The 18,615-nt window shown below is 36.7% G+C and overlaps 1 protein-coding gene across 5 annotated transcripts in view; it reads right to left on the bottom strand.

Annotated features, from left to right (window-relative positions):
- The window catches only part of Rhp (GTP-Rho-binding protein rhophilin), a 390,041-nt gene that overhangs the window by 168,385 nt on the left and 203,041 nt on the right, over positions 1-18,615 (bottom strand). The window contains exon 1 of one of the 5 annotated variants that reach the window (XM_081738084.1): positions 17,499-17,648. The exons of the other annotated variants lie outside the window; for them this stretch is intronic. Coding sequence (XP_081594210.1) covers positions 17,499-17,522 — 24 coding nt within the window. The 5' untranslated portion in view covers positions 17,523-17,648. Of the gene's footprint in view, positions 1-17,498; positions 17,649-18,615 lie in introns of those variants that run through there. 5 annotated transcript variants of the gene reach the window in all.

The following is an 18,615-nucleotide window of genomic DNA, read 5'->3' as shown; positions in this document are numbered from 1 at the left end:
GCAAGCGATTTAAAGAAAGAAGAGAAAACAATAATTTGACCTTCAGGTGACAATATACTTACATTCTTCTCTGTTGGCGAATGACACATCTCCCATCGGAATGTGATGTCACATGCACGACTGCACGAGAATTCAAGCGATACAGCTCCTCTCCTCACTCGCCGACTAAAAGGTTCAGGCTTTCGCCGCTAGATGGCAGATAAAGCTAGAAATACAGTTTCAGTCTGCGTAACACATTTATCTTTTGGAGATTACCTTTACCTTCGCAAAATATTTATTTAGTTCCTATAAGTCTCATATATAAATTCAACTTGGAAATTATGGTTGTTTTCACGGAGTACGCTGAACGTCGAAATCACTCAGAAATGGTAATTCTATATGACTTTCTCATGCGTTTCAATTCTTATTTTGTCCCTTGGAAATTTTAAATGAAATGAAATATCTCAGTTTAACATCCCACGATTATACCCAAATCTGAAATGGTCTAAGAATATTCTAAACTTAAAAACCGTAATAATACTATTACATATAAAGCGTGTACTTCAAACATGAAACAATTTTTTTAAAAAATGAAAATAAAGTCTTTGAATTTTACGTCCAAGCATATGAGGCTAAGCTAAAGGAGACGGTGATCGTCAGAAATGTACGATATGGTGGAACGAACAAGGTCGAAGGAAACGGGAAAACTCCGAAAAAAACCCACGCACACGATGTTTGTCCACCACAAAGTTCACTTGGCGCGAACTGGGATCGAACCAGGGACCCCACACACCAGAGATGAGCGGTCTACCACTGAGTCACCGCGGTCCCATGAAACAATTTAAATAAAATAATTCTACTGTTTTGAAGAAATTCCTTCGCCACATAAGTTAGGATCAAACTTCACCGTTCAACATATGCTGTGTTTGGACGTAAATCCAAAGGACTAAGAGATGAAACGGAAAAATGTTCATAATAAAAATTGATGTGGCGTTCTTTACAACAACAGGACTCCTTACTGCATTTTGTCGCTAAATGGATAACACGCGTGCTTTCTGTTCGCGCGGTTCCAAATTCGATTCGCATTGAGGAAATATGCCTTCAAACAAACTCGTCGGCTCTCACTTCAAGCAGCAGATCCGTCTAAAATATGTTCAGAACATTATACTCCAATTGACTAAGCAGAGGACTTGTGAAATGATTCAACCCATCACGATTCTTCCAACGATTCCTTCATTTATCAATCCGAACACATAGAAATTATTTTTTTTTTCAGTTTTATGTATCACTGTTATGCCTTGTAGTTTAAAGAAGACGGTGATGGTGAGAATGATGAAAATGGTGGAATGAATAAAGTGGGAGGAAAAGGGAGAACACATCGTACAAAACAATAGAATGCATCATTTTGTTTAACATGGAAAAGAATACCTTCCGATTATGAACACTTGGTATTCAAGCCTAGACTTCCGTAACTTTATACAACTCTATTTAAGTTCAGGGTCGCACCAACTCTATTGAGTCTGGACCCCCCTTCAGAAAAATTTCCTAACTCAACATACATTTGTACACTTTCTCAATCAAACTAAAATTAATGGAGAAATGATTGATGTAGCATAAACATTTGATTTTACACTCCACCTGTACTCTTTTTGTTATAAAAGCATTCTAATTCTATTATTTAAAAAATGAAAATATAGACGGAAATATTTTACAATTACTTATCGCCTTTTCAGGGGCAGAATATTACCCATTCACTACTACATAGACGTAGTGGCTTATAGTATTGGACCCCCAAAAGCTTGGACCCTCCCCCAACAAAAATTTCTGGGTGCGCCCCTGCTCAAGTTACTATTTCTTCTATTGATTATAATATTATGTTGTTGTCAGGGAACGTTCGTCTCCAATCATTGTGAGTGTCGAATGACAGGATGCAGTAACAGTCGATGATGTTTCTATTAATGAATCCAGTCAAGCGCTTCTAATAAAGGCTTCCCCTTCATTTTGGGAGGAAGACTTCCGGACAGTTTCACTTTACATATGATTGGTATTGTCTATGATTGGCAAACTGATCACCTATCGCTGAAAAAGAAATTTTATATTCTGCTTCCGCTCAAAATAATACACGCACTAATAAATACCAAGAACAAAGCAAAAAAACAATGATTTTATTTTATAAGAAGTCCTCTTCGTGTATGCCTTAATTTCTCCGAATGTGCGTCAAAGCCTTACCGTTTTCTATTCCATTTGGAAAAAGCATGACAGAAATCCACCTAACGCGTCTGCGTTTGGTATGTATTGTTTCGAGTTCATTTATTGATAAAATTTTAGGAATTGACTAGAATCATAACAGCACTGCAAGGCTACTTGATGCTGAACTTCGGTCTAGAAAGACAGAAAAACGTTTATGGGATGAATTAAAAGAGTTTGGCTTTTTTTTAAAATAAAAAATAAGATTTCATTTCTATCGTACCTGCTTTTACCTTATTTCTGGAATAATTTCAGCACCGTTAATTTCACTTCTTAATTCTCGAGCTTATGCAAAGGGTGTTAAGTCATAAAAATACATTTTCCATTCACTTCCAGAATTCTATAATTGCAAAGAGAAAAATCTTTACACTTGTATACAGGGAACTAAGTCAAATTCAAACTTGTATCAAAGTTAAAAACTTGTGTATTCTGAGATATCTCACGAAATCATGAATATACTTAGAGTTCGAATTCAATTTTTTGACTTAATACTCTTTGTACAAGCACTCCTTTAAAAAAAATAATTTCACATTCTTATCGTTATTAAAAAATTTTACCGTCAGCAAATGACTAAGCAATCTAAAAACGTCAAGAAATTTGATACAATAGTAGGCCTATTTCTTGAAGAATATAACGAAATACTAGTCCCATTTATTGAAGTGTAAGTCGAACTCTTTTGACTGAAATGTAACCGATCCGAAACTGCTTCATACTGAATAATTAACGTTAGTAGATTAATGAACAAACGCCTGAAGTATATGCAACCCACACTGTGTTTAAAGTTCGTTGGGTTGTATAACTTGTAGGGTATACGGCTGAGGTAGCGTTACAGAAGATAAATCAGATTCGCGTTTTAGTATCAAAGAAAGAAAAAGGAAGAAAAATAGTTTTTTGAGGGGTTTTTATTGTGCAAAAAAAACAAATAAAAAAGAGAATTCCCTTTAAAATTAAATAAATATTTCTTCCATTTGCTAAAGAAAATTTATAGTTTTCACCAACCGTTGTCTTTGATACCACTCATCAGCTTCTCTTTTACATACTGAAATTAAAGAATACTTTTACTTAAAATAATGATGCAAAAAATCCAAGTTAAAAAAAATCCTTCTTCAACACGAAGTGGTTTTTCCCTTTAGGAATGATCCTTGATGTGTGGGAAATGGATTCGATCAGTGGTGGAAGCTCATTTTATTTATTTATTTATTTATTTATTTATTTATTTATTTGGAGTTTAAAGTCCCACGTTTGTGTACCGATGCTAAGAGAAACGGGATAAGATGGAATATAATGGTAGAATGACGAAAGTGGGAGGAAACGAAAGAACCCCGAGAAACCCACGCACGCAATGTTTTTTTTTTCACAATAAAGCCTACTTGGCGGGAGATAGGTTCGAACCAGTGGCCCCAGAAGTAAGCTCTCTACCATTATGTGGAAAGAGATTCACGAATTTAGAAGTTGAAGGACTGCTACTTTTCAAGTTAACAGACTAGTATTCAATATTATACAATGAAATATATAAACGTTTCGTTATCCTGAAATTGCCGTCACTATAAATAGAACCATAAATAGAACAATTTAGTCTGAAGGTCAATACTTTACTTCTTTATTTCAATTTCAATCTAATACAATTTTCTATGTGTACCTTATTTGCAGTTATATCAATTGAATACCTATAACATGATCAGGAGGTCAGAAAGAGGTTTAAGAGAAGAAACGACAAAAATTAACTTCACTTTGCAAAAACCAGTTTACAATCTGCTGGAAAAGAATAAAATAACATTTCCCGACAATTATTGGTTAAAACGTTTTTAATTAAAAGTAGTGTCTTATCTTAAATACAACAATTTCCACGGGTAGGCAATTAAACTATAGGAAGAAAAGGCTTCCGGTTTTACGCATGTTTAATAATAATAATCCTTTGTAAAACAAAATAGCGTTAAATTGCACAAGAATAACATATAGAGCGTACCATGTGACATTATATGCAGGCAAAATGATGAGGAATTCACTATTTATTTGTTTGGAATTGAACCCCTGTTTTTAGAACAAAGGTTAAAGAATTGGTTGCTCCCATTAGACTTTATCATCCCTTTCAGCAGAGAGGCTAAACGACAGGTGGACCTACAGATGAACTTTGGATCCAAAACGGATGAACTCTTAACAGGAATCAAATTCAGGTCTCCTGGGCAAAAGTCGCGTACGCTAATCACATAGCCAAGAGGGATATTTCGAAATTAATGAGATTACATAACGGTTTAAAAGCTTAACATACTAAAAATAATACAAAATTTACAATTTTTCTTTAGCTTATTTTTCATAAGTGAAAGGAGGTAATGAAATGCAATTTAGCACAATCATAGATAATGTTATTCTACAACAGAAAATATGAACCTCAAAAATTTTCACTGTTGCCATTCATAGAAGTTACACTGTTGTCAGGATAACAATTCCCCCAAAATCTAAGTTAAGGCAGCGAGTAGAGGAACGAAATTAACAGTATTTGATTACGTATCATGTTGTGTTGGTATCCTGTGAACTACTTTTTAAATAATAGTTGTATTTAGTTTGTAATAAACAAAATAGTTTTAACATACACTTATAATTAAATAATAATATTATTTAAAAAATAGTTCACAGAATACCAAAACAATATGATATGTAATCAAAAGCAGTTGAATGTGTTCCTCTAGTCGCTGCCTTAACTTAGATTTTGGGGGAAATGTTATTCTGGTAACAATGTAATTTCTATCGATGGCAACACTGAAAATTCTTGAGGTTCATATTTCCTGTTGTAGAATAACGTATATGATTGTGGTAAGTTGCATTTCATTATCTCCTTTCACTTATGAAACACAAGCAAAAGAAAAATGGTAAATTTTGTACTATTTTTAGTATGTCAATCTCTTAACGCTTGGTATGAACTTACACTACCACAGGGATCGAACCTGTGTTTCCCTTACCAAAGCACACTTCTTTCCATTTCGTCTTCTTTCTTCTCTTCTCTTTCAGGGCTTGGTGGGCCTCTAAAAATGAAGAAAAACTTCTAATTTTAATAAACTAAACTTTTATAGTAGTGGCCAAAAAGCAACTAATTTCATCCATATAGTATTTCTTGTTCTTGGGAATTCCCACCGACATAAGAGAGCGTGAAATTTCCTCATACTGCTACTTCACGGCCGAAGGTCAAAGCACTCCGTATGAGACATTAATTAGTTAATTTCTTGTTACAGTCGTTTAATCGTCGCGTATTGTTCTGTTCCCCCCCACTCCTCCGGTGCGTTCACCTTTCCACCTCGTCTTGTTTACTTCTTTCTCTCTCTTTCTCTTTTTTTTTTGGCCAAATTCCTTTTCCCACGACAAACAATCGAGAAACGAAAATGAAAAGAAAACAAAAGATTCCCTTTTCAATCTCAGACAAGTTCAGCTTCCGGTTACATACTCTCCAACTTCTCAATTCACACACACGCTAGTAATAATAATAATAATAATAATAATAATAATAATAATAATAATAATAATAATAATAATAATAATAATAATAATAATAATAATAATAATAATAATAATAATAATAATAATAATGTATTATTATGATTACCATTATTTTCTCATTTTAACTGTTAATCTAAAAATTGCACTTGCTGCCACTACAGCGCACAAAGAGTAATGGTTCATCAGATTCATCTTAGGAGGGCAAGGTAAGTCAATGGTAGAGCGCTTACCTCTGGTGTGGGGACCCTGGTTCAATCCCTGGCCACGTAAGTTTGTGGTGGACAACACCGTAACTGTGGATTTTCCCATTTCCTCCCACGTTCCCATTCCACCAATTCTTTCAACACCATTCACTTGGGTTAATCACCTGTCTCCCTTAGTCTAACAGCATAATCGTGGGACGTTAAACTGAAAGAATATACAGCTTAATTGAATGATGTGTGGTCAGAACATCGATTTCCAACACCGCCGTTCCTGGTTTTCTAGACGGAAGTTCGCTACGTCTTAACTCGGGTAGCTTTCCAGTCGTTTGGCCCACCAACAGGAACATGTTATTTCACTTCTGGTGTGAAATGTCCTTGGTTCGATCTTAGACTATGTGAATTTATAGTGGACAACATCGTGACCATGGGTTGTCTCAGGATTCTCCCGTTTCCTCCAACATTCTGTCTTCTACAAGGTGACCAGAACTTTTACTTTCAAAAACGGGACGCATATGAATCGGCGACGGGGGGGGGGTTAACTTCCACATTGTATTTTGGGACTCAGCAGTGTTTTCAATTTACAAAATACACAAGTAAGAATGATAACACAGCGTTTCTAAGTTAAGAACTACAAAAATTCTTTTAACTACTTCAACACTCAGAATTCTCACTTAATTCCCACTTGAACCACAGAACACTCAATTCTCATTTGAATATTCAGAAGTTCTAGGCACGGCTGAACCTTCCCAATGAGTGTCGGTACGGAAGAGTGTAGAATTAGCATTGACCATTTATATTTTGAATAATAATTACGGGACATCTGGGTCATGTTTGCTTAAAACGGGACATTTAGGCGTCCCGTTTGAGAATCAGAAATAACGGGACAACGGTTGAAAATAAGGGACTGTCCCGGTTAAAACGGAACGTCTGATCACCTTGGCTTCTATATTCATTTGCTTTTATTAATCATGTTTCCTTTAGCCTAAACAGGACATCCGTGGGATGTAAAAAAAACAAAGATTTTATTTCGTTTTATTTTGCAACATATTTGCAAAGTTTTTTGATAATACATTTCGCGAAGAAAAAGTGTATTTGCGTATACGCGTGGATCTCTAATTACATTTCGCTTAATATAATAATAATAATAATAATAATAATAATAATAATAATAATAATAATAATAATAATAATAATAATAATAATAATAATAATAATAATAATATTTCAGAGGTAAATAAAGGGATTTCTATCTTCTACAAGAGACTGCTTACTATTTATCCGTACAAGTGATTAGACATTGCGTTTCCCTTATGTTAGCAGTTTTGGAGAATCAAGTCTTTTAACAACAGGAGTTGGACGGAATATTTCTGGGCCGAAATTACAGGAAGTGTGACGAAATGATGATCGCTCGCTAAGATCCGCTCGAGAATCTCGTTGCTGGGTAATGTGAAGAGAATATTAGTCTTGTTTGCTCACGGGCTTTTCCCACGCTCCGTAACATCACATCTCACTTTTTAAACATACAGTACATGATGTTAAAGAAGCTGGCAACACTGTTTATTTGCATACCTTCATGTATTACGATCAGTGTAGTAGAGTCTGGAGAGACGGGGAGGGGAGGGGGAGTTAATAACTTCACGTCGACCACTACACCAAATGCAATTGTCCGAATGACCTTGGGGGGAATGGCGCTTGCAGAATGGAAAGTGAGAAAAACAAATGAGAATCAAATGAAGGGAAGAAGAAGAAGAAGAAGAAATCACATAAGATTAAAATACTGTGACCCACTTTCCGTTGCATTTGTTTTCACACAACCACATCGAAGTAGTGAAGGCGTATTTCCTATATTCAGTTTAGTTTCCATTAACATTACTTGCGCATTCGGAATACTTCGAAAGGCAGAAACAAACACATACATTAGAAAGTATAATACGTTGATGATATGTCTACAAAAGTTGAAGAACAAGAAATATCCGAAAGAAGATGTATTGATATAACATGACTCCAATCTGCCAGTCACCCATATGACGGGTGATTCCTCTAGCGTCCACGTCTTTCTTGATCAGCAGCTGAAACGTACATCTCATCCAGAATCCTTTGCATAATAACGGCGTGCATGTTTACCTTAGGTCTGCCACAACAAAACCACTACAAATCTGGTGTTTTGAATAAATATATTTCTCATTCCTAAAGTACCGTAAGTAATATCTAGATCCTTTCTATTTCAACTGTGCCCCCTCTGGCGCTGCTGTCGTGTGTTTCGCCGTACCTCCCTCGAAAGAGAAGGAACATGTTGCTTCGGCCGAGATCTTTAAATAATTGGATACGAAAGCGTTGCCGCAATAAATTGTTTCACGGACTTCGCTGTGCTCTGTCTTGTTAGTCATTCTAACAAGGAAAGTACTTGGGGCTCGAACGAATGAATACGCACAAAAAGGAAAGCATGTGTAATGTGAGCATTCCGGAAGCAAACAATGATGTCCGTTTTTTCTGTAACATCGTGTAAACGGCCGCAAGAGCAGAGCAAAGCAGAGTACATGCCATAACTACAGGACGCTAAAAAGTCGGGACTCCGAGCCATTTTTGCGGAAAAGTGTTGGGTGGATTGAAAAATCGACGCACACGTATCTCATTATTTTTAGGGTAATACATTCTGAATGAGAAAAAGTTGTGTCCCAGGGTTCCCAGGCAGGGTCCAACCAAAATTATCAAATGGTAAGGGGTCAAGTAGTATATCGTTGAAAAAGTATTGTAAAAAGAAACAAGATGTAGCAAGTCCCGAGTCTCTACGCTTACCCTGTACAAAATGGTAGGCAGTCAAAATGTCAACAAAGTTGTTATGAAAGAGTTTGTGACCACCATTTTGCATAGGGTGTGCATATGGACTCGTGACTTGTTGCAACTTGTTTCTTTTCATAATACCTTCTCAACAATCTACTACTTGACCCCCTACCATTTGAAAATTTTGGTTGGACCCTGTCTCGGACCCTCCGGGGAACCCTGGGACACATTTTTTTCATTCAAAATGTATGCCCCTTAAAATAATGAGATACGTGTGTGCCGATTTTTCAATCCACCCAAACCTTTTCCGCAAAAATGGCTCGGGGTCCGATTTTATAATGCTCCGTAATTATGGCATGTGCTCTACTTTGCCCTGCTCTTGCGGACGTTTACACCATCTTGCAGAAAAACGGACATCACTGTTTGCTTGCGGGGTGCTCACATTACACATGATTTCCTTTTTGTGCGTATTCATCCGTTCGAGCCCCAAGTACTTTCCTTCTAAGTAGCCTACGATCGTCACTTGCCAAGACCAAACGACTGAATGACAAATTGGCAACACAGCCGAGGTCATTCACTTCTTTTCCCTAAGGAAAGGGAGAGTTTCTAACGTCAGAGGGTGGCGGAAGTGAAGCCGAACTATGTTTCGCATATTTTCTGAGGGCACACCCGAAATAGACATGCTCTAGCTTCAACTACCCAGAGAAAATGAACTTAGTTTTTCTTGAAATAAATCTACTTCTTGCCTAGCCTTATATTTGTTACATTTGAGTTAGTTTACGTTTCATAAGTGTAGCTAGTAAGGTATACAGGCCTTATCTTTTGTTAATTTAGCTTCGCGTTGACAAGTGTATGTTAGCATAGTTTTGCGCAGGGAGTATAAGTAGTCTAGTTTTCATAACTTATACGCGGTTAAGATGCCTACAGTTAGATAAGTTTAGCTTTGAGTTCCTACGTGGCTAAGGGGGTTATCTTACACGCTTTTCTCGTAGGAGCCCCAGATTCGATTCCTGCCGGGAGCGCATGTGGTTCGGATCCCATGTTAAGCTGTAGGTCCACGTCTTATATAGCCTCGCTGCTGAAAGGGATGCTAAACACAAAATCACATCAAGTTTATCTTTGTTTTTTGTAAAGTACTGTTTAGGTTTTGCTTGTTTAGTGCACTCGGGAGTCACTACTGATGAAAATATTTAAATAAACATTACTTATATCGGTGGAGAATCCCGCCCCCCTTCCCCAAGCAAAATCTAAAATGGCGCTACTGTTATGTAAGTAAAGGTATTTGAGAACATTTTTGCATGATTTTATAGAATGATACATATAAAACTTTATACACTATTTTAACACCTGAATAATATCGAAAGTCAGAAGCGTTCCTGTTTTCCACAATATAAACTAGTCTTAATGGAGACTTACGAAGCGTTGACTATTTGTTATCGGTGTTAAATATATTCAATTGACAGTGTTCCGACTGCATTTGAATACGAAAGACAAAGCGATGAAAGTTCGGAAAGGACAACGAACCAAGGTCCTCTGTCAGTGAACTGCTTCTTCGATCTTTAACTATTGTGAAAGAAGGTTACTTGGATCATTGCATTGGCTGTGCGTCATTCCTGGAATCTCGAATGAATTTCAAGCGAAGCAGATGCCTCGACATCCCGAGAGCAAGAGTACGTGATGTCATTGAGTCACGATTCTTTGCTATCGTCCTTTGAATATGGTTCGTGTCGTTGACAAGACACGGTCCATCAACACCCGTCGACTTCCAAGGACAGATGACATGGGTATATGATACGTGGATTGCACTTCAATGGAATCTGCAGTTAGTCATAGAAAGCGACAAATAATGTCAGAGACTTGTAGATGCAAGATTTTAATATTCAATTGACAAAGCATTCAATTTAATGAAAATCAATATTGAGAGGGAATATCTACGAATACATATAATTAGGAATCGTGCCTCACTCGGTCGAGCCATCCTGAGTGAGGTTTCCCTCATTCACACCAGGCAAATGCCGGGATTGTACCTAACATATAAGTCCTAGGCCTCTTCCTTCCCTTTCTTTGGATAGTGTGATCGCCAAGGGACGTCATATTTCATATGTGTGACGAGCTAACATGGCCATGGATACCGAAAGGCCAGAAATCTAATTCCTAAACCTAATCGTAAGAAATCATGCCAACTTTTCGTTTCATTTATGGGCTGCTTGAATGCCAATGGTGTTTAAAACTGAAATTTTCCAGGAGAGACCTTTGAACTCTCATGTAAATCGCATCGAAAGAATGTTATTCCCTATCAGCATTACAAAAGAAACTTCATAATTATACTTTAGGTTGCAATCATAAAACAAATATGAATTTTTATGAGATATTGAATTTCAGAGTTTTTTCCTGTAAAATTTTCATTTTTCAGGTACACTACTTCGCATCCAAAGCAGTCCATATATTTGTAAACTACAGAGGAAAACCGGTAGATACTGTCTGGAAGGCCAAAAATAACAACAATGTTACTTAATATGTTGACGATGTAACAACTCCGGGTTTAGTTCTGTGTCCTTTAGAAGTTTCATTGATAGTCCACTCTTGATTTGTCAGTATTTATATCCATTTGTGAAGGCCTTCATGAGTCGCTTATCATTAAACACATTTTCTGTGTAATTAATTTATTTGACAAATTACTAGAATCAGTCTGTGAGGCGGAGATACACTGGAATCTAGTAACAAGTAACAAATATGAAAAAGAGAAAACAAGTTGGCTAGGCCCTGTATTTCAAAACACAATTCCATCACTTTTCACAGTGAATCAAGGAAAAACCCAAGAGAATGACCAGCCACCGGATTCAAACCGAAGACCTTATTGCGAAGGAAGAACGGTAACCAGTAGCCTACTAATTCTAGACGTTCCTTGTTCTTGACTTTCGATTTCACATTTAACTAAGTAATGGTTTTACAACATCAAAATGTGAATATAATTGCTCACTATACACTGCATAGCTTTCACATCATCTCGATAGTCTAGTGGCTTTTCGTGCGCCTAGTCCCGGATTCGATTGCCGGTGGAGTGTATGTAACGCACTATAGTAGTTCAGATTCTATCTTAAGCTGTAATTCCATATCTCATGCGGCCTTGGTCTTGAAAAAGAAGCTTCAACAAACAACAAGAAGTCAGATTTCTCACTCTATTAAAAAGGCCGCGGTGACTCAGTGGTAGAGCGTTCATCTGCGGTGCATGGGGTCCCTCGTTCAATCCCAGCTCGCACAAAGTACGTGTGCATAGGTTTTCTTGAGGTTCTCCTACATTCTTCATTTCACCATTTCCTTCATTTCTCATCATCACAATCTCCTTTAGCCTAGCCGGCATAACCGTGGTACGTAAAACTCAGATTCCATTTCATTTTTCTTTCAATCTATTAAAATGTGCCAGCAGAATTATAGAACTGTTGTATACCCTCATATGTATAAATCAAACATTGACGTCAGGAAGATAGAAGAGCATTAAATATGTCTGATTTTCTCCATAAAAAAAGGCACTCAAAATTTTATATATAAGATGAAAAAAGAAAAAATGAAATGAAATGAAATCTTTGAGTTTTACGTCCCACGCATATGCCGGTTAGGCTAAAGGAGACGGTGATAGTGAGTAATGAATGAAATGGTGGAATGAAGAAAGTGGGAGGAAACAGGGAGAACCCCAAGAAAACCCACGCACACGGTGTTTGTCCACCACAAAGTTCACTTGGCGGGGGCTGGGATCGAACCCGGGACCCCAAGCACCAGAGGTGAACGCTCTACCACTGAGCCACCGCGGCCCAAGATGAAAAAAGAATCAACTTGTTAATTACAGGAGTCAACAATCATAATGATAATTAGGAACAGTCTTTCCACACTGACAGAATGTATGCAGGGAGTGGGTCTGAGCTTACACCCCCCCCCCCGATTTTTCTGTAAATTTAGACCACTTTTACCGATCATTTTATAAATATTAATATTATTTATACACATATTGAATTTGGACCCCCCCCTAAAAAAAATAAATTCCTGTGTACATGCCTGATTCTCAGGTCTGAAAGCTGATCTCTACTACGATCTTACTTTTAGATATACTAAAAACAAATAATGTGTTTACCAATTAGTTTCATAATTGCCGGGATAATTTATAGGTACTACAACTTACTGACTGTTGCGACTCTTACGTAATTATGATTATGCTGTTTCAACTCTACTTACAATGTTTCAAGACCTAGGCGAACCTTGGACTACGTCTGCGCCTTGTAAGTTTTAGTTTCACATCATAACACGTTGCAAGAGGAAGACGAAGTTAACACGTACAGTTTGTGTGTTTTGCAATGAGGGCAACACGAACACTACAATTAAGCTCTGTTAATTTGCAAACCATGAATTCTTCAAGGGTAAGCAACAAACCGTCTTCAATAACATCTCCTGAAGACCTTCGCTTCTACTTCGTCACCTACCGTTGTTCTCAGCCTTTTCTTTTTAACAGATGAGATAAATAATTTCCGAACTTCAGATCTCTTTTGCTAAATGATCTCATCACTGTAGGAACAATCTTAATTATGTATCATAATTGACAAGCAGAGGATGAACATTACCCACTGATATGAATATGCTCAATCAAATCGTTTGTTTTCATCTTAAAGTCGTTCTTCAGCACCAAGGTCATATAAAACGAGAACCTACAACTTTAGATACAATCCTTACTACACAAGCTTCCACAGAGAACGAAACTTGGGCTTATCGCATATAAGATGAGAACCTTAAACATTTATCTACAAGAAAGCTAGTAGAATTAATTTATGCCTTTACTTCTAAATTACTAAAAAGAAAATGAAATATTTAAGTTTTACGTCCCACGATTATGTCGGCTAGGCTAAAGGAGATGGTGATGATAAGAAATGAATGAAATGGCGCAATGAAGAAAATGGGACGAAACGGGAGAAGCCTGAGAAAATCCATGCACACGGTGTTTGTTCACCACAAAGGTCAGCTGGCCTGAGCTGGGATCGAACCAAGCACCACAGGTAAACGCTCTACCACTGAGACACAGTGGCCCCCAACTGTCTATTGAATCACTTATTCTGCTTCTAAGGAAGGAAGGAGTTATTTTTATTATTTTCAATCAGGGTCGTATGTACCCATCTGGAGATCAGGGGCTAAAAAAATATATGGCCTCTGCTGGCTTCGCCTAATAATGTTTCTGTGAAAGTACAATAGAAAAGTTACGGAAATACACGTAGTTCTATGGCATCAACCATGTCATGCATTTCCGGATTGGAACTGGATATTTTATAATTATACGAGACTACAGAACAGTTGTATTCAACGAGAAAATATGAATCACGATTCTCATGCACTATATTTGATCTTTTTAAAAACTGATTTATGCTGATTTATTAGGACGGTGGATGTAACAAATGAAAAAAAAAATGTTTCATATTTTTGGTCATATTTTATCTTATGATGATGATTGCGTCTTGTATGATTCTTTTTGGAGACCCAGTTGAGATTTTGATCAGAGTGGAGGGCCCATCCACCTGGAGGTCCAGCCCTACAGTTCCCCTAAGCCTCCAGTTAATGCGGCCCTGTTATTATGTATTTCAATAAACTAATTCCTTCCTATGCTATTTCAGTCAGTTCAAAATAAATAATAAAAATGAAATAAACAACAATTTTAATATCAACAAGAATAGTAAGCTAGAATATGATTGCTGTAGATGTGAACTATTTCTGCAATTTATTTTAAATGTTGATCATAGGAATGCAACTAGCAATTGTTTCGCGACGATTTAAACCCAATCCTATATTTCAAAAAACATGAGTACAGCAGATACAGAGAGAACAGAAGACTGTTAGAGAAGTTGTGAAAAGCGGTTCCTCTACTAAGATTCTCAAGAGAAAGGTAAAAGTGATTTGGCCTTATTAACTGGAAGGACGTTCCTACTGAAGCTGCTCAAATTAACTGTTCGAAAGCACTTTCAAAGCTCAATCAATTAAAAAGCGCTCATTATTCCGCTCGCCAATTACTTTCTCATCTTTATTTTGAAACATTGCGGAAATAAAGGAATAATATTACAATTTCTCTACCAAGCCCGATGGATGACTAGTAGAACACTCGCCTCTGACGCAAGGGGTCCTGGTTTGGTCCCAGGTCATATGAGTTTCTGGAGGAGAATATCCTTTGTTTTTGAAGCTATTGTCCACCAGGAATCGAACCCAGGACCACGTATATCAAAGCCCAACGTGAAAAGCTGTGCATAGTGTTCATCAGTTCTCTGTTGGTTCTCCTATTTCCTTCAGCATTGTCATTCCACCAATTCGTTTATCATCATTCATACTCGTTAATGAGTCGTCTCCTTTAGCTCAGTGGTTCCCAACCGCTCCATCGCAACACACTGTTGTCTCGCAGAGTTCCACAAGACGTGTCTCGAAATTTTAGAATTTAAAAATCATGAATCATTTAACAATTAGCCAGAGTCCATTTTGAGAAGAGTCAACGCCTCCAGCGATAGCAACAACTTCAGAGGGTCACTACTTAGAACATTACAAGCTGACACTATTATTAAATAAAAATAATCGAACCAATGTGTCGTAGGCATTCAGTAAAGTACGTCGTTAATCAAAAAAGGTTGTGAACCACTCCTTTAGTTTATACGCATAAAGGTAAGACGTTAAACATGTGTTTTTATTTTTATCCTTTTAATTTGCGTAATTTTGTAATAGAAAGCACAAATCCTATTGACAGAAGTGATCAATGTTCTCTGATGGGCTTTGCTTTCAATCTCCGATGTCAGATTTATTTTGAAAGCATATATCCTTTTGCAATTCGATATCACAAAATAATTTACTCACTAGCATTTTCTAAACCCTTAATAATTTCACAGATAAATTTCAGTATCTTTGATATCTCTAACTTCTTTATTTGAAAAAATGAGGCGGAATTAGTAAGCAGTTTTATTTCTAGTAGCTGTCTTCTCTTCTCAGTGCGACTGAAAATAGGAGAAGTGACCCATGTTACAACTCTTATACCAGAGTCCTCTATAATGAATGGGAGACTATGTCACTATAGCTTACATTTAGATTCTATGCTTTTAAAAATATCCTAGTCGTAAGAAAGTCAACTAAGTTATTGTTCCAATATTCTCTTGGCTCTCTTTTTTGGGTACGAATTTAATAAATTGCCAATGGCTTACCTTCACAGCAACCCACACACCAATAACCAAAAAGCAAAACTTCAGAAGCAGTTATCAACTTACCTGTAAAAAAAGAAAACACAATTAATAGTGAATGAATGACAGTATACTCTACAAATAACAATTCTATATATTCATGATTTATGCATAAAACTTAAATAGGACTGTAAAAGTACGGGACAAGAATAAACGAACAAAAATGCCATTAGTTTTAATGGTATTTTTGGTCGTTTATTCTTGTCCCGTACTTTACTTAACATTTTTGTTTCTCCGAGCATAAAAAATAAAGGCTTCTACGATTGTGAGCCCAAAAAAATTTTATATCCCCGTATTTGTTTGTATTGATGGTAATATGCCATCCCTAGATATTTCCGCCCTAGGTCCGGGCTTCTGTCTACGAGCATGAACATAGTTGAGACCAGGTAATTTCTTCCTCTTTGTAACGTCCGAGGAAAAAGATCGGATCCGTTGGTATTGTTCCAGCATTTTCCTCCTGGACAGACATGCAAATCCAGGAGAATTCAAAATGATTCGACGTTCTTCTCCATTCATTGCAAAATTTTATCAGGAATGTACCCAGAAAATGCACTCAAAAAACTACAATTCTACCGTAAAATCTATGATTCATAGTGCCGTAGTCGGAATGTTAGTGTAGTTCAAAGACTCAATAGACATCACGTTCACTTAAGGTTGGTGTAAAGGGACAAGTTTTGCCGATACATATCACTATAGTCCTCGTATCTCTCTCACGTATTTTTTACCTTTCACGAAAGTTCACGATTTCTCTTACAAATTTCAACCTACAGACTTCAAATTTTGAGAGAAGAAACTGCATAATCTATCGAAGGCAACTATAAGTGACGATTTTTTTATCTGTAATTTTCTTCATTGTTGAAATGGCTTGATTGTTGAAATGCATATCCAAATCTTTAACAATGGATCTATTTCAACAATGAAGAAAATTATAAATAAAAAATCGGTACGAATTGTTGCCTTCGATAGGCTATGAAGATTTTCCTCTAAAAATTTGAAGTCTCTAGGTTGAAATTTGTAAGAGAAATTGTAAATTTTCGTGAGAGGTAAAAAAAAAAAAATAAAAAAAAATACATGAGAGATATACGATGACTGTAGTGACATCTATCGGCAAAACTTGTCCCTTTACACCAACCTTGATATAATCTATTTTCCCCCTTTCTTTAACTCCGGGTCATAGGACACCCGGCTTCGATTCCCGGAGGGAGCTCATGTGATTCGAATCCCATGATAAGCTGTAGGTCTACGTCTTATATAGCCTCGCTGCTTAAAGGGACGCTAAATCCAAAATCAAATCAAATCAAATCTTTAACTCCGGACAGACGATGATAAATTGAACAATACGAAATAGACTCCTCAACTGAACAGAATAATAATAATAATAATAATAATAATAATAATAATAATAATAATAATAATAATAATAATAATAATAATAATAATAATAATAATAATAATAGTATGAATAAATATTGTTAATTATAAAATTATGCCACATTTGAGTTATATTACAGTACATGTTTGTCAACAATGATTAAATGTTTTCTTTGATACTCACTCTGCGATAGATGGGGACCCTCATGGCACCTCGAGCTACAACACACTACTGGATTAACGTGTGTGTTGTGTTATGTGGATTGTGTTTTCTCCCCTGCCACCTCCGCAACCAGGTGATTCGGTGCGGAGCGGTCACGTTGAAGGCCACGCTAATCAAAATACATGCAACGATGGAGGTTATAAAAGGTCCGGATGGATTCTCCCTCCTCTATTTCCTTGGTCTTCCATCCGCTTAGCCGCCCCTCCACCCACTGTTATCAACATTGAGAGTATGCTAACCATTTGCTTGTGTACCCAAACAGATAAATTATTTAATATTGTTAATATTGCCAAATTATTACGTCTCCTTGGAACCACAGAAGAGGAAGCCATTCTGATGAAGGAAGTTTCCCAGGATTCTTTTCTGTTTCATAATTAGCTTATCAGATTAATACGTCAGATTAATTATTTTTTGTTGATTTCTTTTCCGCTGTAATGTGAAGATAACACAGTGACGCAATCCCTACGACGTGTGAAGAGTCCTTGGGAATAACGTATGTTGTTCAAAACAAGTTGTTGGGTCTGAATCCGAACCAATGATTTTAATATGTGGATCTTCTTTTTGAAAGCATAAATTGAATTGAAAATCACTTCTACATATTTTCTATGTACTTCTATTATAACGTTACTATTTCTAATATCAACACAACTTTTGTTGTTGAGAATACAGATTTTTTTTCAACTATTTATATACGATACTGCCCGCAATGAAGGAAATAAGCATTATTCTTTAATTATCAGAATGCAAATGGTTGTTGTTCAGACATTAGACTGTAACGAGGGAGCAGATTCAGTTATTTATTCCTTTAAAAATGTTTCAGACAGTTTGAGAGGCCAGTTAACACAGGAAAAATGAAATGAAATCTTTAAGTTTTACGTCCAACGGTTATGCCGGCTAGGTTAAAGGAGACGGTGATTATGAGAAATGAATGAAACGGTGGAATGAATAAAGTGGGAGGAAACGGGAGAACTTCGAGAAAACCCACGAATTCGGTGTTTGTCCACCACAAAGCCCAGTTGACCCGAGCTAGGATCTAGTCAGGGACCTCACGCACCAGAGGTGAACGCTCTACCACTGA

The sequence above is a fragment of the Thermobia domestica genome, chromosome 2, assembly GCF_964235325.1.
Source record: "Thermobia domestica chromosome 2, izTheDome1.hap1.1, whole genome shotgun sequence".
NCBI classification, from domain to species: Eukaryota; Metazoa; Arthropoda; class Insecta; order Zygentoma; family Lepismatidae; genus Thermobia; species Thermobia domestica.
Note: the sequence above shows the minus strand (reverse complement) of the source record. Positions and strands in the feature narration are given on the sequence as shown.